The 20,548-nt window shown below is 49.0% G+C and overlaps 1 protein-coding gene across 1 annotated transcript in view; it reads right to left on the bottom strand.

Annotated features, from left to right (window-relative positions):
• Nucleotides 1-676: 676 nt before the first annotated feature.
• The window catches only part of MORN5 (MORN repeat containing 5), a 33,116-nt gene continuing 13,244 nt past the window's right edge, over nucleotides 677-20,548 (bottom strand). Inside the window, 1 exon segment of the mRNA XM_045841023.1 lies at nucleotides 677-756. Coding sequence (XP_045696979.1) covers nucleotides 677-756 — 80 coding nt within the window.

The raw sequence follows: 20,548 nt of genomic DNA, 5'->3' as shown, positions 1-20,548 counted from the left end.
TTGTTCTTCTGGCACCACGGTGATTCTGGGCTCAGGGTACGGGGCTCGAATGGGGCAGCCGCCAAGGGGGAGAGGCAGCCCTTGGGTGATCATTCCGGGGCCTACCTGGACGTACCGGCTGCGAATGCGGGCACAGTCATCTCGTTCTACTGCCCCGTGAGACCAAGACTGGTCAGGCTGGCAACTCAATGTAGTAACGAAAATCCGGGCTCTGTTCCCAGGAAAGACTTGGATTCAAATGCTTTGCGACCTGGGGCGAGTCACTCAATCTCTCTGAACCTCAGATCCCCTCTCTTGCAAGGCTGTCGCAAGGGGCAGAGATGATGCATGCACCCTGCCTGCTCCCACTCGTCGCCCATTCAGCTGCAGGTATCTGTTATCTAAGGTGGTGTTCTGGGTGCCCAATGAACACGTGGGAGTGCGCATTGCTAGACCCCATTCCCGGAGATTCGGATTGGCAGGGATATCTAGTTCACAGATTTGCCCAGGTGATTCTGAGGTAGGTGAAATGAGGATCCCGCTCCAAGAAACAGTCTAAGGAAAGTGCGCCTGGGGCTACTGACCGCAGAAAGCCTTTATTCCTGACTCGAAGGTCAGGTTCTGGACGACAGCCTGCCCCAAGGCCAGCCAGTGCCGTGAGGCAGAGGGAAACCTCTGGTGGAGGTGGCTGCAGAGCTCACAGCTTGGGCTCCTGACCCATGGTCTCCTCTGTGCTCTTCCGACACGTCCGGGTGATCCACTCGTGCTCGTCGTCATCTACAAGGGAAGAGGAAGAGCCGGTCATGCCTGCGGCTCCCTGGGCCTTCTCTGCCCCGGGAGACCCGCAGTGGGGCACCGAGGACGTGGCTGCGTTGCAGCCCGGGGGTGGGAGTGGCCGTGCTGGCCAGTCTCTTCAGCTCTGTGTTGGGAAGGAAGGGACCTTTCACTGCAACTTGATCCTTCAGTTGCCCGTGAGTGCCTGGTCTTGGGGGAATTAACACAGAAGGGGTGATAGCTGGTGGGTGCTGCCGATGGAGGCAGGCGTGCCGTGGTCTGGCCACTCTGAGCTGGGCAGCCCGACGGGTACTCAGAGGTCTGCTCGCTCGGCATCCCAGTCTGACCCCAGGATATAGTCTAGGCCCTGCCGGCAGTGCGAGGAGCCAGAGCCTTCAGCCCTTGTTTCCTGTCTGGGCTTTCAGTCTAGGGTTGCTGGACTGCAGGGCCTGGGCCGTTTTTGAAACCCGAGAGAGAACTGAGTGAAACACAGTCTTGGAAACACAGCCCACCGCTGTCACCTCTCTGTGCCAGGTCCCTCTGCAGACGGGTTTCGTTGCTATTTTTCTTCCCCTTTTATCCCTCAGATTCACCCCCACCTGCTCCTCCAAGCACGAAAGAGACTCCCATGGTGGAATATATCTGCCTAAAAATCCATGCAGCTCTGTAAAATATGTACTATTGCCCTGGCTGGCGTAGCTCAGTGGATTGAGCTCGGGCTGTGAACCAAAGTGTAGTAGGTTCGATTCCCAGTCAGGGTACATGCCTGGGTTGCAGGCCATGACCCCCAACAACCACAGATTGATGTTTCTCTCTCCCTCTCTTTCTCCCTCCCTTCCCTCTCTAAAAATGAATAAATAAAATCTTTAAAAAAATATGTACTATTGTTTTGTGTGCAAATGTGGTTTTAATTTACACCAACGGCATTGTGCTGTGAATTTCATTGTCTTACTTTTTTCACTCAGTGCTACATGTCCGAGGTCTATTTTTGCAGCTACATGTACGTCTTGTGTGTGTTTGTGCCGTGAGTCGGCTCTGACTCCTGGCAACCCTGTCAGTGAGTGACGCCCGCAGTGTCCTGTCCTCAGCGGCCCTGCTCGGCTCCCGCAGACTCAGGCCTAAGGCGTCTTCTGCGGCATCTGTCCATCTTGGATTTGGCTTCCTCCTTCCCTGCTGCGTCCTGTTTTTCTCAGCAGTGTCGTCTTTTCCCATGAGCCCTGCCTTCTCATGACTTGCGGCATACGCCAGCTTCAGCTTTGTCACGTTTGCCTCCAGCGATGCTTCAGGCTTCATTTGCTCTGGGACCCACCGTTCCGCTCCCTGGTGGTCTGGGACATCCACAGCGCTCTCCTCTAACCCCGTATTTCAGATGATCAGTTATTTCCCTACCGGCCTTCGCCACCGTCCAACGTTTGCATTTGTGCACAGCAATCGGGAATGCGAGGGGGCGGATGATCTTAGCCTGGGTCTCTGACGGCACATCTTTCTCGCAGCGATCTTTCCCAATTCTTCCAGTGCATAGCTTTTGTTTTTCTGCTGGTGCTGCCTGGTAGTCCATCACATTCTGCTTTCCATCTTCCTCACGATGCACATGCAAGTTGGCTTCAACGTCCGTTACCAGGAAGAATGCTAGGACAGATGTTCTCGGGCACGCCCCTTTGTGGGTACGTGGGGGAATCTCTCTGCGGTTCTATGCCATGAGGAAGGTCATCGAACCGTACACCCGCTTCATCCTCCAGGTACCCGACTAAGCTTGTGTTTTTTTTGGCGGGGGAGCACCATGCTGTCTGCACGCTGTGTCTCCCTCTGTGCCTTGCCCCGGGGACAGAGAGATCTAGCCCAAACCCCTGCCTCCTGCACTGGAGGAGCTCTCGCCTCCCGCCTAAGAGATGGGAGGATAGCACTGCCCATGCTCTTTGGGTGACAAATGGCGGTAGCTGGAGAACAAGGGGACTTCCTGGGAGCTGTAACGTAGAGGGCCGGCAGAAATCCTGCCCTCTGAATCAGATCCTCCTGTCCACCTTCCTCTTCTGTGAAAGCGCCAGGCCCAAGATCAGGGAGATAGAGGCATCCTGATGGCCTACTGTGTGCTCTGTGCTTTACAAACACCAGATCTCACTGGATCTGTGATAGACCAATAGGGTAGGGGAGATCACCCCCGTTTCATAGAGCAGATGAGCCTTGTCCAGTGCCTGCACCCACTGGAATTCAAACCAAGGCTCGTCAGACTCCGAAGCCTGACTCCCCGGACTGGGGCAGAAGTGAGGCGCTGGAGGGCGAGGCTGCCCCCGCCCCCACTACTTCTTCACACTGGACCTGAGGAAAAAGTCCGGCTGCCTGGCAGCCAGTGGGTCTCCAGTTCCCCTGGGGAGACTGCCTGGGAATCTGAGTGTGGCTACCATCCGGGGGCGGGGCGGGGGGAGGTGGGTGTGGGGGAGGGGGAAGAGCGGCGGCACACAAGGAGTTAAGCGCTGGTGAAGCCCACTTTGCCACCACACCGCGAGCAGCCTGGTTGGTAATTACAGTTCTGAAGTCTCCGGGCTATTCGAATCAGTGCAGCTGCAACCTCTTCAGTGGTAACCCCTGAAACCAGACAAACTGGGTTTATTGTGCTGAACCAGTCCTCGGCCCCTCCCTGATCGTTACAAATTGACAGCAATGGACTTAACAGCCCTCTTCACTACCCCTTTCACTCTCTACCTGGCTGCACAGCCACCAATTTGAATCGCAGATGCCTACCCTCCCGGCAGCTGCTCGCCAGCCCGCCCTCCCCGCCCCTGGCCCGCGCGGAGGCTCCGGGCCCTGCCACGCCGGGGTGAGGCGTCCCAGGCACGTTTCATCAATATTTAAAATGGAATTAAACCTGCCGCTTTGATTAGTGCCTCCCAGATCCCGGGAGTTGTGATTACTGTTTTGCAAATTGCGATTGTTGGAATATGTTAATATGATTGTCTGAGAACGTCTTCACCTTCTCCGATAATTTCTCCCCTTTTGGGCAGGAGGGGAGGGGGAGAGGAGGGAGAGAAACGATGGGAAAAAAACACCCCACAAACTCTTTAATCAATTGTAAATTATTACCCTCAGCACAATTGCCAGTGGTTCAGAGGGGGGAGGGAGGGAGATTTCTGGTCTGGTGCATTTATCTTGAAAAGTTTTCGCCCCCGTTGGCTGGGTAATTCCACTCTGGGACGCTATCCTAGGGGAATAATCTGTCCCTGCCGGTGCTATTTAGAACCAAGAACACTGAAATAACCTACATGTCTAAAAACAGGAGAGTGATTATTTTGTCATATATTCGTTCATTTAAAAATTATTTCTAAACACCGACCACATGCTAGGCTTGGAGCCGAGTTGGGGGGGTGGGGACCCCGTGAGCACGTGAGGAAATGTTTAGCAGCTATTGAAGAAGTGCGGTTGTGAAGTCTGTATCGCAACACAGGAGAAATGTTTTCGCTACAATGATAAGCAAAAAAAAAAAAAGGTTGGAAGAGGCAAGAAACAAAATGGCATAGATACCGTAATCTGTGTAAGAATTGTCCACAGAAGTATTAAAAATAATAAACCGAATGTGAATAATGTCAGCCCCGGGCAGGGGGACCAGAGAGGTGCTTTTGTTTTGGTATTTCCCAAGTCTCTCATTAAAGTGTATCGCCAACAGAAAAAAAAATAAAAATAATTATTGGCTTTTTTCCTACCCTCCAATTTAAGGCTTTGGTAATTTCATGCATTTTAGTAATTGAAGTAAAATATTTGTAGGTTCCTAGAAATACCAATAGGGTTCTTGAACTTCTAAATCCTAAAAAGACCCAGCATAAAAAATGTTGGTAAAAAATGCATAAGAATTGGAGAGTAGGCACATCTCCTGAGTAGAATTCCAAGTAACATGTGTGAACACGCTGCCTTCCAGAAGACGAAACGTAACTCCCCACTTCCTCCCGAAGAGGACCGTGCAGAAAGGGAGTTTTTAAAAAAAAGAAGTTTCTCACTTTCCAGTGGAGAAACCTCACAAGCACACCTCGTCCAGGGGGTCAAGGTCAACACCAACCGTGGCCAGTCGTGTGGGTAGCACGTAGCCCTGCTAGGATGTGATGACAAGGGCACTGTCATCTCTGGGGTCTTCCTCCCAAGAACCCTTAACCCAAGTCTAGTCATGAGAAACACATCAGACAAATCCCAGTCTAGGGGAATTTTACAGAGTACTGGACCAGTCCTCCTCATAGCTGTCATCAAAACCAAGGAAAGTCTGAGAGACTGTCACAGCCAAAAGGGGACTCAGGGTACAGGAAACTGGATGGAATGTGGTGTCCCACGTGGGACCTCAAACAGAAAAAGGACGTCGGGGAAAGAGGGAGGACGTCGGACACCTGGGCTTCAGTTAACAGTGATAACACCAGTGCCCGAGCAGTGCTGGCGCACCACGCCGTGGGGGACGTTGGTGAGGGGGGAACCAGATGTGGGGAATCTGGGGACTCTCTGTACAGTCTTGGCAGTGATTCTGTAAATCCAAAATTGTTGTAAAAGAAAACATTTGTTGTTTTTTTTTAAAGCATGAAAATCTAGTGTGCTCCTGAAAAGGTGAGACTGCCATGCTCTCTAAGAAAAGTGGAAGCCTTTTGTTGCACCCGACCGTCCAAAATAAGTCTCGCACACCCTCTCCCCTCTCCTGGCACCCACACATCACAATTTATGAGTCCCTACTTATTTGCATATTTCCTTATATGTTTTTCTCTCCCAATAGGCTATAGGCTCTCAACGCAAGGGCCATGTCTGCTTGCTGACTATTGGACCCAGCAAATAGTAGGTGACCAATCAGTGCTTTGCCAAACGAAGGCTGGGTGAGCCTGGTGTGTTCTGACCTGCCTTCATGGCCATCAACCAGCTGCCACTGGGCACGCAGGTCTCTGCTCGAATGTCACTTCCTCGGTGATCCCTGATCTAACTGCCCTCACTCCCGTCACTCCATCTGCTCCTCATTTTATCTTCTTTGTAACAACATATGCCTCTCTCTGCAGTTCTCTTGTTTCTGAGTTGTCTGTCTCCCCCATCCAAACCACAGGCTCCAGTGAAACCAGGAGCCTCGTCCACTTGTTCACCGTGGTTTCACCAGGGTTTGGGCATGTGTCTGACACATAGGAGGTGCTTGATCCACACCTGTTGAATGAATGAATGAACAAACGAATGAACGAACGAACGAACGAATGAACAAATGAATCAAAAGCCCAGTCCCGTGGTGGGCCCTGAGCCCAGTGCTGCAGGACAAGGAGGGGCACTAAGACCCAGCAGAGAGTGTTATCCCAAGACTTGAATGAGGCATACTTCAAGTTTAGGTCTGTCTGCCTTTGGTGCAGAAAGATTTCTTTATTCTCCTTCCGAAGCTTTGGAAGTGATCTTGCTGCTACCTGCATACCCACTCCTATGCCCCCTGCAGGGAATCCCAGCAGTTATTAGGAGAACTGGCTCCTTACAGAGAAGACGGGAGCTGCTTCAGGAGAGACCCCAGATCTGACCATGGACTCCCCTATGGGAAGCCGTCCCTGAAAAGGCTCCCCATTCCTTCCCTCGGATTTCCAGGCCCCCCAGATCCTCCTGCTTCCTAGGCTGCCCCCGCCCCACGCTCCCCACACTGAAATGCAGTTGCCCGTGAGCACGTGCCCACCAGTGCCTCTGTGCCTTTGTCCACGCTGCTCCTTGGTGGGGACACCCTCCTCTTCAGGACCCGGTCTGGATGCAGGGCCTCTCAGAGCTCGAGAAGGAGGCCCAGGACCCCTCCCATTTCTAAAGGGCCTTACTATCTATGGAAGTGCAGAAAGGCCTGAACAAGGGTATAACAATTGTGGTGTATTTTAAACACAGAGAGTATTCAAATTAATGCTTTTAACACAAGCAGCCAAATGTAACGTAAGTGTGTTATTCCAGTATTTCTTTCAAAGAAGTATGAATCCACAGTGCACCCGAGGCCATGCGGTCAGGAAAGGGGGCATGAGTTCGGATGTCTGATGAACGCGACTTCCTTTTAGTCCTGTCACAGTCCACACTTCAGGGCCCCTCGTGAACATGTGTGGCTGTGGCGAGTGCCCTGCTGGCTGTTCTCTGCCCCCGTGGGCCCTGCTTGAACACCACCTTCCCTGACCTGGCCGAGGTCACAGTGTCGGTCACAGCCGGGACAGGCATGTCTGACTCAGTTCAAGTCCTTAGGCCCCAGTACAGATTCGGCACTTAAAAAAGTATTTAATAACTACCTGACGCATGAATGAATAAAGTAATGTAAATTTGGGGACATAAAAGTAATGGGTTTACCCTGTGGAATTTGAACAAAGAGGGAAGAATTTCTTCCCCTCCTTCAGCAAACGGAGCTCCTGAAGGGCAAGGTGCATGCCAAGTGCAGGGCCAAGGCCACCAGCTGCCATTCCCTTTTTCGTCTTGAGGCCTTGAGCAGCCCCACCGCGAGGAGAGGATGGGTTGTCTGAGCTCATACCTGGGCGCCAACCACATGCAGAAAGCTCAAAGCCCTGGCTGGCTCGGGGCCTGCCTCACAGTGAGGGTGGGAGGGCAGGCCTGCACAGGCCGCTGAGTGGGGCCCAGGTCACCAGGGGTGTCACCGGGGCAGTCTGCAGGTCAGCGTGCTGGTGGGGAAGGAGAGATGCTGAAAGTGGCACAACAGATGCCAGGCGGTGTTCACTCCCAGATGGCTGGCGGGGAGGCCGTGCGGCACGATGGCTGAGAGCGTGTGCAGGCTTTGGGGCTCAGCCGGCCGCCACTAGCTCAGAGCACCTCTCCGGGTCTCCTCCTCTTCTACAGAGGTGCCTGTCTGGATGTTTCTTGTGAGCAGCAAGTGAGATCATTCCAAAAAGGGCTCAGCACAGTGCTTGGTGCACAGGAAATGCCCTAAACTGAGAAGAAGAGACTGAAATTGTCTCTGCAAGGTGTGACGTCAGGACCTGTGGGACAGCACAGCGCGGACTGGGGAGTTCTGGGCCCTTCGGAGCCTTGGTGCCAGCTTTCTGGGTGGTCTTGGACTGTCTCTCTCGCTCTCTGAGCTGGGCTTCCAGTCCACACAGCGGCTGTAACCAGACCTCCCGCAGAGGGCAGCCTGAGGACTGGCCAGGATGAATGGCCGGAGGGGGTGCCCAGGATGTGGGAGCTAGGATCATCATTTGGACAGGTCTTTAATTCCCAAACTGGATGCCTTCGAGAGCGAGATCTTGAGGAACTCGCTCAGAGAACCCTGGGACTTCTGGTTGCCTGCGGGTAGAGGAGGAGCCGGGGCAGGGGAGGCCTTCCCACAAAGATCATCATCACCACAAGGATGAGGAGCCGCAGCTCAGCGAGTGGTTTTGGTTCAAAGCGAGGTGGGCAGGCCGCGGCAGGCAAGCCCAGAGAGGGCAAACGGGCGGATTCGAGTTCCTGGGACCCACAGACCAGCTCTGCTCCCTCTTGGCACACCTTGGAGCCAAGCACTCCTGCGGTCACCAGGGCTGCACACTCCCACCCTGGCAGCTGGGGGTGGGGCCTGGGAAAGGGAGGAGGCTGAGATGAAACGAGGTGTCTCACTAGGAGGTGCCCAGCTCTGTGGGCACAGGGTCATGTCCGTCCTCTCCTCAGTGCAACAGATGGGCTTGTCCTCATTTGAGAGGAAGAAACTGAGGCTTAGAGGGGTGCAACGATGCCCCCGCCTCATTCCACCCGGCAGGAGGCAGGGCTCAGCGTGCTGGTGCTAGAGCCACACTCAGTGAGGCTGTGGGCGCACAGGCCCAAATGGGCAAGTTTCCAAATGGGTGAACATGTGTGAGAACCTGAGGGTGAGTGTGTGCAAGCATGAGTAGGTGTGTGCTGTGAATGTGCAAGTGGCTGTGTCTGAGGTGAAGAGGAGAAGTGTGCCCACGGGAATGGTCAGCATGCATGTGACTGTGGTGCATGCCGGGCAAGGGGCCGTGTATGAGTGCCTGAAGGCTGAGTGTGTGTGTGTGGTCGGAGGCCGAGGGAGCGGGCACATCCAACCTGCAGGGCTGGTTCAGTGCTCACCTGAAAAGCCAGGCAGGACAGGCTCTGGGAGAGGAGGCTCTGGCGTGAGGGCTGCACTCTTGTCCTGAGGTCAAGGCCTCTGTGTGGCCTGTCGCTCCAGGCTGAGATGGGAGGTGCAGGGCAAACTCAGCACCCGGGCCGGCCTGTGGACAGGTGCCTATCCCTAAAGCCTGGCCACACCCTCTGTGCAAATGCAGGGCTGGGTGAGCTGGTGGGGCAAGGTCAAGGCCCTGAGCAGAGCCAGGGCCTGAAGAGAGGGTGGCCACACCCTGGCATCCTCATCACGACTCCTGACAAGAAAGCAGCTTTGAACTTTGCTGGCAGCGGTGGTGGCCAGAGGCCAAGGCCATGGCATCACCAATATTGACTGAGGGGTGATTGGCCAGGCACAGACTGCCATAATAGGGAAGGAAGAGGGACTTTGGGACCGCCCTTGCATTTTTCCCTGGGGGGAAGCATCTCTCAGGTGGGTGGGAGGCGGCGGGGCGTGGATTAGCCCAAGCCGCTTCAACCTCTGGGAACTGGAGGTGCGGGGCCCAGCACCCACAAGCTTTTCAAAACCTGTGCTAATGTAAGAGGCTTGGAAAAATGATTGACTCTAAAAGAAAAAGAGAATCTGTAAAGCCGAAATTAATAAATGTTGTAATTAATGCATTCAGGCTTTATTATTAAATTTAGAAATCAAAACAATTTCGTTACACTTGAAGCCAGTTTGTAGGCTTGGTTTCGTCCTTTTGCGAGAATTCTCCAGTGTGCACATGGCTTTTCAGAAATCACAGCCATTGTTAAAGACTGGTAGTCAAACAGTTTGCCAAGCAAAATTTTAAAAATCCTTTCAAAGTGTTAACAACAAAAAAATTATACTTAATATGGGAGTGTGGATATGTTTTGTTTTAATATGTTGGAATGATCAGGGCAAGGCCTCCGAGGTCGGACCTCAGGCTGTGTCAGGGCTGTGGCTGGAGAGGGGGGCGTCTAGGCCAGGACCATGGCCGCCTGGTGCTAAGGAAGCACTTCCGCGCCCCAGGTGCCATGCCCTGCATGTGGCACGCCTGGTCTCATGCAGTCCTCACAGACACCTGGTCAAAGGCACAGCTGGTGTCGTCTCCAAGTTTCAGGTGCTCCAGTTGGTGGGTAAAGGGGAAAGTGCCCGTTGTCGTAACGACCCTTGGGAACCCCTTAGGAAGTCCCAGTGCTGGAGAAGGTCATCTCATTAAGTCCATACGGTCAGTATTCTGACATTGTTGGAGCAGTTATTTCTGCTATCGAGGTTCAGATGCAGACCATACTGGTAAAAAATACATTTCCTTAAATACTAGAATCGTCTTGCGTGTGGCAAGGTGCTCACACGACAGGAGGTGCAGAGGGCCAGAGACCCACTGGTTCACGACTTCCCACACTCACTGCAGAGTGAGTGTGTGCCGAGTGGGGGGAGCATGCCAAATCACCGACACCACACCACCACTGCTCTCCTCCTTGCTCCCCCAACCCCTGCTTTTATGTCCAAGCACTTTTAATTGACTCTGCATGCCCTAAACACTTTTCGGTTGCCTGGCCACTGTGCAGGGGCAGCTCCGGGGAGCAATGTGTGGGGGCCAAGGTGACTTGGTTGGCCTGCCCCCTGTTGCCTCCGCTCTGACCTCGGCTGCCTCCTGTCCCTGCTTTCCAGCTGAGTGTGGATGATGGACTGAAGGGGACAGGGCTGGCAGTTGGGACCTCTGTCCTCTAGCTGGCCAAGGCTGAGGGCTGCTGGGGCAGTGAGACACTGGGGGCAGGGGGCACTCAATAAAGGTCTGTGTTGGGGGTACTCTTAGATGGAGAAGAAATGTGGAGGATGACAATCAGCACACCCAGAACAATGCTGACAGGGCGGCACAGAGAGATCGGGGACCTTCAGGTCTCCAGTGCAGTCTTAGAATCGGCATCAGAATCGGGAGGAGGTCAGAGGGCCGTGTGCCAAGGTGACGCCCACTCCTCCCTCTGGGGCATGGAGTCAAGGCAGCCCCTGCTTCTCAGCCAGCACCCTCACGCTGTGGTTATAAATAAATGCAGCTGTGATCGCTGATATGCCTTAAGCTCCTCCGGGACCAGGTGTGGCTCTCGCTCTGCCCCTGTGAGAGCATCATCTCAGTGATGCTCACCGCAACCCTGGGAGGAAGGTCCTGGTCCTACCCCCATTTTTCCAATGAGGAAACTGAAGCTCAGAGAAGTCAAGAGAGTCGCTCAAGGTCACGCAGCTGCCAAATGACAGAGCTGGGATCTGGTGGCAGATCCGGCCATCTCTAAAACCGGCCGCTGATCATGCCTGCCTCTCCTGTCTCAAGGTCAAGCAGGGCTCTCGGCCAACTGTCTTAAGTCCCAGAGCACGGGCTGAGGAAGAGAGGTGAGACTTCTGCCCCCCGTGCCCTGGCCTTGCATTCACTTTTGTTAAAGGAGACAAAACACACTGCAGCCACGGAAGGGGAAGCTGTGTCCTCTGGACGCCTCCAAGAGGCTGCCATTGGGGGAGGGGATGCATTGTTACCAGAATCCGATGGGCACAGGCTGGAAGGGGAATTTCCAGGAGGGCGATGGGCAATTCCCACAGGTCAGGCAGGGAGAGACCGCAGGCTGGGGCGGGTGGTTACTCCTAGAGCAGAGACACTGGCAGGGCTGACTCCACCTCCTGTGAGCAAACTTCTCTCCGAGGGCAGAAGGCCCATAGCTTTGCCCAGATTCTCAGAGAGGTTCACAACCCAGGAAAGGCCCGCGGCATGTCTCGTTGGTTCAGAGCATGGTCTCTGGTGTCAGAAGGACCTGGGTTCAAATGCCAAGTCCTGCTTTTTCTAGCTGCATCCGTCAGTAGATAACTCACTTTCTGCGCCTTGGTTTCCCCATCTGCCCAACAGGGATATTGACGTCCTCCTCCGAGGACGGGGGAAGGGATTACGTCCATCCCTGGCACGCACGGTGGAGGCATTCAGTGCTCATCGTCTCCCTTTGTGCCCCTTCCGCTTGGAGCAGATCCCCAAGTCCGCTGGCGCGGTGCGCGATCTGCGCGGGCACTCCGTCTGGCAGTTACCAGTGGGATATTATCCCTCACAAAGCCTTCATTACGGCCCTGCTAACAATACCACAGATAAGGCAGGGATGCTCCTGCCTGCCAGCCTCCAGGTGATTATAACATTTGGGTAAATTGCCTTTTGTCTTGCTGAGAGATGATGGTGGGGGAGCTGTGCCAGAGACTCGCTCAGCCTTTTTTCGGAACCTGCAAGGGAAGCCTTGTGGATGGACAGCCTGGGTTTGCAGAAGGACAGACAGACTGGGTTTGCGGCAGGAGGCCCGGCTGGCAGTGGGGAAGCGGGCTCCAGCCCCCGCTGTCCCACAGGCAGGCTACGTGGGGTCAGGCGGGTGTTCTGCTGTCTCTGGGTCTCCGGTTTCTCACCCAACAGGAGAGGGCAGCGGCTTCAAGATTAGAGGACCCTTGGTTTGTTGGTGGCACGGAAAGACCCTCTCTTGCTCTTTGGCCAGTTTTTGAGCGATCAAGTAGGCAGAGGACTCGAGAGAAAAAGAGCCCCACTGCAGTCCTGCAGTCCTGGGGTGTTTTCTGTCTCTGGGCTGCAAGGGAGGCCCTCGCTTTGGTCTTTCCTTCATTGGTAAACTCCAGAACCAGCTGAATGTCTCCTTTAGCTTTGAGTCAGCTCAACCTGGGCTCCGAGTCCAGCTCTGCCACTTACCACCTGTGTGCCTATGGGCAAAGCATCTCACCTCCCCTCCGTTCCCTCCTTTGCAAAGTGAAAACGCCGCAATAAAGACCATTATTTCACAGCGTTGCTGGGAGGACTAGATGAAACAAAACAAAACAAAATAAAATAAAATAAAATATGTGAAGTGCTCAAGCCAGTGCCCGGAACCTAGTAAGCGCTCGGCAAATGCTGGTTGTTACTATTGTCCTGCTTTTTCCCCGACATAAAGTGTGGACGCCTTGGTATGTCAGCAGGCCCGTTTCTTCACCTCCCTGTTAAAGGCTGCACTGTATTTTACTGCGAGGACACACTGTCTATCACTTCTTCAGTCCCCTCCTCTTGGGCATTTGGGAGGTTTCCAGTTTTGTTTATTTTTTCTTTCCTTTTTTTAAAAAAATATTTACTCTTAAAGAGATGGGAATGGAGGGAGAAAGAGATGGAGAGAAACATCAATGTGTAAGAGACACATCAACCAGTTGCCTCTCGCATGCCCCCAACCTGGGGACCTGGCCTGCAACCCAGGCATGTGCCCTGATTGGGAACTGAACCAGCGACCCTCTGGTTCACAGGTCAGCACTCAATCCACTGAAGCCACACCAGCCAGGGCATCCAGTTTTCAGCTGTTTAAATCATCCCAGAGAAACTTCAGAAGACCAAGTGTCTTCTCTGCAGCTTTTCTGCTATTGGGCGGGAGCAGAAAGACACCACTGCCTAGGAAGGCCGTGCCCCACCTCTGGGGACGAATGACTTTGGAGCTGGCCTGGCAAAGTGGAAAGAGGAACAGCTCTGGCAGCAGATGGGCCTCAGTTTCCTCATTTGTCCGACAGGAACCACGCCAGTGCTCCCCGCTCCCTGCGCGGAGTGCCCGGTGCAGGGTAAATGCTCAGTCACTGTTGACTGTCACCACATTGTCATCTTCATCCTCATTCTTCATCTGTCACCTGGTGAAGCCACAGTCACCTCCCAAAGACAGTCAATCACACAGGCCAGGTCACTCTCTGGACCCCAATCACACGCTTTCTTCCCACGCCCATTTAACTCAGCGCACATTCAAATGAGGCACGCGGCCTTGATTTTAAATTCAGTCTGGCACCCACAGGTTCAAACGCGAAGGGGCCCTCTCTGCAAATAATCACTGGTGTGTGATATTTTTAAGAAGCCAAAGCCATTGTTTCTGATTGAGGGAAAGTTGGTGCTATTTTGAAGAGCAGCGCGATTAAGCGGTGGCGTTATCTCTTTAACCGTTGGGAATCATACGCCGTTTGAGAGATTTGTGAGCTCTAGGACATTTGCCAGATGTGCTTGATTCGACATTGCAGACAACAAAGGGGCTAATGTTGGCGGGAATCTTGACGGCATTGCTGATGATCAGGATATTCTTTGAGGATGGTACTGAGACCTTTCGGGAAAGAATTTCAGCTTTCACATAAACTAATTTGGGATGCTCACTCTCTGTCTTCCACAAAGCAAATTTAGTTCATTGTTAGTTGTATATGTTAAAATGGTTACGAGAGTTTTTTCCTTTGAATATTAATAATGTGCCTTTCAGCTGAGACACTCGCCTGGGGTGTCATTAATTGCGGGGAGGGAGTAAAGATTAGCAGTGCAGTTATTCTGTAAATGGTTTCTGCTGGTAACGTTGAGGCGAGCCACAGCCACACGAAGAGACCCGCGTACAGCCTCCCTGCACGGCTGGGGCTCATCCTTCCTGAGGGGAATGAAAGGGGTGGGTGGCGGAGGGGGCCCGGGGGTGGGGTGGGAGGGGTTAGAGTCCATTTCCCAGTTTCCTACCCTATTAAAGGTAATTATCCCAAACACCTTCAAATGCCTCCTTATTGGCCCAGGGCGTATAAAGGACCCTTTATCAAGTAAGGTCGAGTCTCAGTTTGGGCACTGGGGTGTTTCTGTCTTACGACTCTAAAATGGACAATCTCATTCATTCAGGCACTGCACTGTGGTCCGACTGTGCGGGGTGGAGGGCCAGCTGTGAATGAGTCACATCTAGGAGCACAGAGAGCTGAGGACAACATAAGCTACAAGACACAGCTGACAAGGGGAAGGATACCAGAGTTTGGGCCCAGTTGGGTACAACTCCGACTCTAGCACCAGCGGCGTGACCAGGAGCAGGTTATTAATCTATCTGAGACCAGGTGTCCGCGCTGCAAACCGCAGCTCCTGAAAACGACCCACAGGGAATGATAGAAAAGGCAGAGACGAGCACCTAAGGCGCTTGGCAAGGGCCGGCAAGGATCCCCCATAAGGATCACCCTTTCCCCGCCTTATTCCCTGAGCTGTGGATGAAAGCCACTGTTTGAGACCTCTGACGCGTAAGCTTTCAAGCTTTTTGAGGTGCAGAGAAATACACAGTGGTGCGCTGGAAAACAATGTTTCTTCTGTCAGCCATGGACCACATGTACGACGGGGGTCCCATAAGATTATCATAGAGCTGAACCATCCCTGTCACTTAGTGACACCGTGGCTTTTGTAAGGTTGTAGCACAACACATTACTCCTGTCTCTTTGGTGACGCTGGTGTCAGCAGACCTACTGTGCTGCCGGTCGTATGAAAGTATAGCACGCCCCAACAGGGTAGGTCAGTTGGTTAGGGTGTCATCCTGATAGGCCTAGGCTGTGGGTTCGATCCTTGGTCAGGGCACATATAAGAATCACAACCAATGAATGCATTGGAAAGTGGAACAACATATCAACATTTGTCTCTCCCCCCCTCTCTCTCTCTCCTCCTTTCTCTAAAATCGATTAAAAATCATAGCACACAGAATTATGTATGCTATGTAATACTTGACAATGACAATGAGTATGTTACTGGCTTATGTTTTTACTATACTATACTTTTTATAATATTTATTTAGTTATTTATTTTTAATTTAATCTTTATTGCATTGTTTTTACATTACCTTTAGTCCCCTTATACCTCCGCTCCCCAGCAATCTCCACCCTGTTGTCCATGTCCATGAGTCCTTTTTCCTTTTTGCTCAATCCCTCCACCTCCCTAACCACCCCCCCGCCCCAACACACTAGCTGTCATCCTGCTCTCCATTGATGAGTTTGTCCCATTTTCCTTATTAGTTTAGTTTGTTCATTAGATTCCACATGTGAGTGAAAACATGTGGTATTTGTGTTTCTCTGACTGGCTTATTTCACTCAGCATAATGTTCTCCATGTCCGTCCATACGGTCACAAAGGGTAAAATGTTCTTCTTTTTTATGGCTGAGTAGTATTCCATTGTGTAAATGTCCCACAGTTGTTTTATCCACTCATCTGTTGGTGGACACCTGGGCTGCTTCCATGTCTTGGTAATAGTAAATAACACTGCAATGAACATAGGGGTGCCTATGTTCTTTCAAATTAGTGTTTTGGGTTCCTTCAGATGTATTCCCAGAAATGGGAATCACTAGTTCAAAAGGCAGATCCATTTTTAATTTTTGAGGTTATCTCCATACTGCTTTTCACAGTGGCTGTACCAGCCTGTATTCCCACCAATAGTGCACTAGGGTCCCCTCTCTCCACATCCTCGCCAGCACTTGTTGTGTGCTGATTTATTAATGACAGCCATTCTGACAGGTGAGATGATGTCTCATTATGGTTTTAATTTGCATTTCTCTTTTGATTACTTACATTGGGCATCTTTTCATGTGTCTATTGGCCACCTGTATGTCCCCTTTGGAGAAGTGTCCTTTCAGGTCCTTTGTCCATTTTTAATTAGGTTGTTGTTTTTTTGGTGTTGAGTTTTTTAAGTACTGTGTAAGTTTTGGATATTAACCCCTTATCAGATGTACTGGCAACTATGTTCTCCCCTCCTGTGGTCTTTGTATTTTGTTGATGATTTCCTTTGCTTTGCAAAAACTTTTTAGTTTGATGTAGTCCCATTTGTTTATTTTTCTTTTTTTCCCCTTGTCTGGGAAGATAAAGCTGATAAAAAATTGCTACTAGCAATGTCCGAGATTTTGCTACCTATGTTTTCTTCTGGGATTTTTGTGGTTTTGGTCTAATGTTTAAGTCTTCCATTCATTTTGAATTTATTATTTATTTGAATTTATTGTTGTGTGTGGTGTAAGAAGGTGATCTAGTTTCATTTTTCTGTGGGTATCTGCCCAATTTTCTCAACACCATTAATTGGATAAACTGTCTTTAGCTCATTGTATGTGCTTGGTTTCTCTGTTGAATATTAATTGACTATAAAGGGGTGGGTTGTTTCTGAGTTCTGTATTCTGTTCCATTGATCTATATGTCTGTTTTTATGCTGGTACTAGGCTGTTTTGATGACTATGGCCTTGTAGTATAGTTTGATATTAGGTAGGATGATTCCTCCAACTTTGTTGTTCTTTCTCAAGGTTGCTGTTGCTATGTGGGTCCTTTTGTGGTTCCATATAAATTTTTGAAATATTTGTTCTAGTCCTGTGAAATATGTCATTGGAATCTTGATAGGAGTTGCATTGACTCCAGAGATTGTTTTGGGTAGTACGGACATGTTAATGATGTCAATTCTTTCTATCCACGAACACGGTATGTGCTTCCACCTATTTGTTTCTTCACTTACTTTCTTTGGTGTCTTATAATTTTCCGAGTACAGGTCTTTTACATCCTTGGTTAGTTGGTTCCTAGGTATTTTATTCTTTTTGAAGCAATTGTGAATGGGACTGCTTTCTTGATTTCCCTTTCTGTTAGTTTGTTATTGCCATATAAAAATGCAACTGATTTCTGGATATTAATTTTGTAACCTGCTGCTTTGCTGAATTCATTTATCAGTTCTAGTAGTTTCTTGGCGGAATCTTTGGGGCTCTCTATGTACAGAATCATGTTATCTATGAATAAAGACAAATTTACTACTTCCTTTACAACTTGGATGCCTTTTGTTTCTTCTTCTTGTCTGATCACTGTGGCTAAGACTTCCAGTACCATGTTGAATAAGAGAGGTGAAAGCAGACATCCCTGTCTTTTTCCTGAGAGTTTGCTGAGAAAACTTTGCTGAGAGTTTTCATCATAAATGGGTGCTGGATTTTATCAAATACTTTTTCTGCATCTATTGATATGATTATGTGGTTTTTATCCTTCATTTTATTTCTGTGGTGAATCATGTTTATTGATTTGCAAATGTTGTGCCAACGTTGAACTCCTGGAATTAATCCCACTTGATCATGATGTATGATCTTTTTTTTTTAACATCAATGTGTGGTTGCCTCTTATGTCACCCCTACTGGGGACCTGGCCTGCAACCCAGGCATGTGCCCTGACTGGGAATCAAACCAGCGACCCTTTGGTTTGCAGTCTGCACTCAATCCACTGAGCTACACCAGCCAGGGCGTGTATGATCTTTTTGATGCATTGCTGCATTCGGTTTGCTAATATTTTGTTGAGGATTTTAGCATCCATGTTCATCAAAGGTATTGGCTTATAATTTTCTTCCTTTATGTCTTTATCTGGTTTTGGAATTAGGATAATGCTGACCTCACAAAGTCAGTTTGAGAGCCTTCCGTCCTCTTGGATTTTATGAAATAGTTTGAGAAGCAGAGGTATTATTTATTCTCAGAATGTTTGGGAAAATTCCCCTGGGAGGCCATCTGGTCCCAGGCTTTTGTTTCTTGGAAGTTTTTTTATTACTGCTTCAATTTCATTAGTTGTAACCTGTTTACTCAGATTCTCTGATTCTTCCTGATTTAATTTTAAAAGATTGCATGTTTCTAGGAATTTGTCCATTTTTTTCCAGGTTGTCCAGTGTGTTGGCAGGTAGCTGTTCACAATATTTTCTTACAATTCTCTGTATTTCCTTGGTTTCGGTTGTTACTTTTCCTCTTTCATTTAAGATTTTATTTGTTTGGCTCCTTTCTCTTTTTTTCTTGATGAGTTTGGTTAAAGGTTTGTCAATCTTGTTTATCTTTTCAAAGAATAAGCTCTTGGATTCATTGATCCTTTGTATTGTTTTTTTTAGACCCTATTTTGTTTATTTCTGCTCTGATCTTTATTATTTCCTTCCTTCTGCTTACTTTGGGCTTTGTTTGTTGTTCTTTTTCAAATCCCTCTAAGTGTGAAGTTAGATGGTTTATTTGAGCTTTTTTTTTTTTTTTTTTGGAGATAGGTCTGTAATGCTATGAATTTCTCTCTGAGGATTGCTTTCCCAATGTCCCACAGATTTGGGATTGTTGTGTCCTCATCATTTGTTTCAAGGCATCTTTTGGTTTCTTCCTTGATCTCATTGTTGATCCATTCATAGTTTAATAATATGTTATTTAGCTTCCCTGTCTTTGTATGTTTTTCAGTATTCTTCTTATGATTAATTTCTAGTTTCATAGCATTGTGGTCCAAGAAGAGTGTTAATATGATTTCAGTCTTCTTAAATTTACTGAGACTTGTTCTGTTTCCTAACATGTGGTTTATCCTAGAAAACGTTCCATGTGCACTTGAAAAAAAATATATATATATATTCTGGTGCTTTGGGGTACAGTGCTCTGAAGATATCAATTAAATCCATTTGATCTAGTGTGTCACTTCAGGTTGCTGTCTCCTTGTTGATTTTCTGCCTGGAAGATCTATCCATTGAAGTCAATGGTGTGTTGAAATCCCACAACTGTTTTCTGTTGGTCTTTCCCTTTATGTCCATCAAGATTTGCTTTACATATTTAGGTGCTTTTATGTTGGGTACATAAGTGTTTACTGGAGTTATACCCTCTTGTTGGATTGTTCCCTTTATCATTATGTAGTGTCCTTCCTTGTCTCTTACTATAGCCTTGGTTTTAAAGTCTATTTTGTTGGATACAAGTACAGCTATTCCAGCTTTTTTTCCTTTCCCATTTGCATAAAATATCTTTTTCCATTCCATTGCTTTTAGTCTGTGTATCTCTTTTGATCTGAGATGGTCTCTTGGAGGCAGTATATATATAGATCTTGTTTTCTTATCCATTCAGCTACCCTAGGTCTTTTGGTTGGGGCATTTAAGCCATTTACATTTAAGGTGATTATTGATAGATATGTATGTAGTGACATTTTATTAGACTGATTTTCTCCGAGTTTTTTTTTTTTCATCCTCTTTTCCTCCTCCTCCTGCTCCTCTTCCTCACAAGCCCTTTAACATTTATTGCAATACTGGTTTGGTGTTAACAGACTCTTTAGCTTTTTCTTGTTTGGGAAGCTCCTTATTTCTCCTCTGATTTTTAATGATAGCCTTGCTGGGTAAAGTGGCTTTGGTTGTAGGTTCTTGCTTTTTATTACCTTGATTATTTCCTACCATTCCCTTCTGGCCTGAAATGTTTTTATTGAGTAATCAGTTGACAGTCTAATTGGTAACTACCTGCTTTTCTTTTGCAGCTTTTAGGATTCTCTTCTTGTCTTTAAGCCTTGTCTTTTTAATTACAATGTGTCTTGGTGTGGGCCTCTTTGGGTCCAACTTGTTTGGGACTCTCCGAGCTTCCTGGACTTGTGTGTCTTTTTCCTTCACCAGATCAAGGAAGTTTTCAGTCACTATTTCTTCAAATAAGTTCTCAATCCCTTGCTTGCTGTTTTCCCCTTCTGGTATTCCTATGATGTGGATGTTGTTCTGCTTCATGTTGTCCAGAATGTTTCTTAAGCTATCCTCATTTTTTAAAATTCTTTTTATTTTTGCTGCTCTGCCTAGGTGTTTTTTCTACCTTGTCTTCCAAATCACTGATGCAATCCTGTTTCATCTAACCTACTGTTTATTCCTTCCAGTTTATTATTTATTTCAGATATTGTGTCTTTATTTCTGACTGGTTCTTTTTATCATTTCTATTTTTTTTTCATGATTTTGAGTATCTTTACAATTATTACTCTATCAGATAACTCATTTGCCTCCATTTCATCTAGTTCTTCTGGAGAATTCTCTTGTTCTTTTATTTGGGGTCTGTTTCTTTATCTTCCCAATTTGGCTACTTCTTTGTATTTTCCACTTCACTTGTTAAACAGATCAGTTGTTAATCAGGTTTAATCAGCAGCAGGACTTAAGCATCACAGGGTGGGGCAGAGTAATTCCTGCAGGTAGGGATCTTGCTTCCTGTCAGGTTGATGCCACTTGGAGGG

This window comes from Phyllostomus hastatus, unplaced genomic scaffold (genome assembly GCF_019186645.2).
Source record: "Phyllostomus hastatus isolate PE091 unplaced genomic scaffold, TTU_PhHast_1.1 phas_contig_34, whole genome shotgun sequence".
Classification (NCBI taxonomy): domain Eukaryota; kingdom Metazoa; phylum Chordata; class Mammalia; order Chiroptera; family Phyllostomidae; genus Phyllostomus; species Phyllostomus hastatus.
The sequence above is the reverse complement of the archived record's forward strand: the minus strand, read 5'-3'. Positions and strand labels throughout refer to the sequence as shown.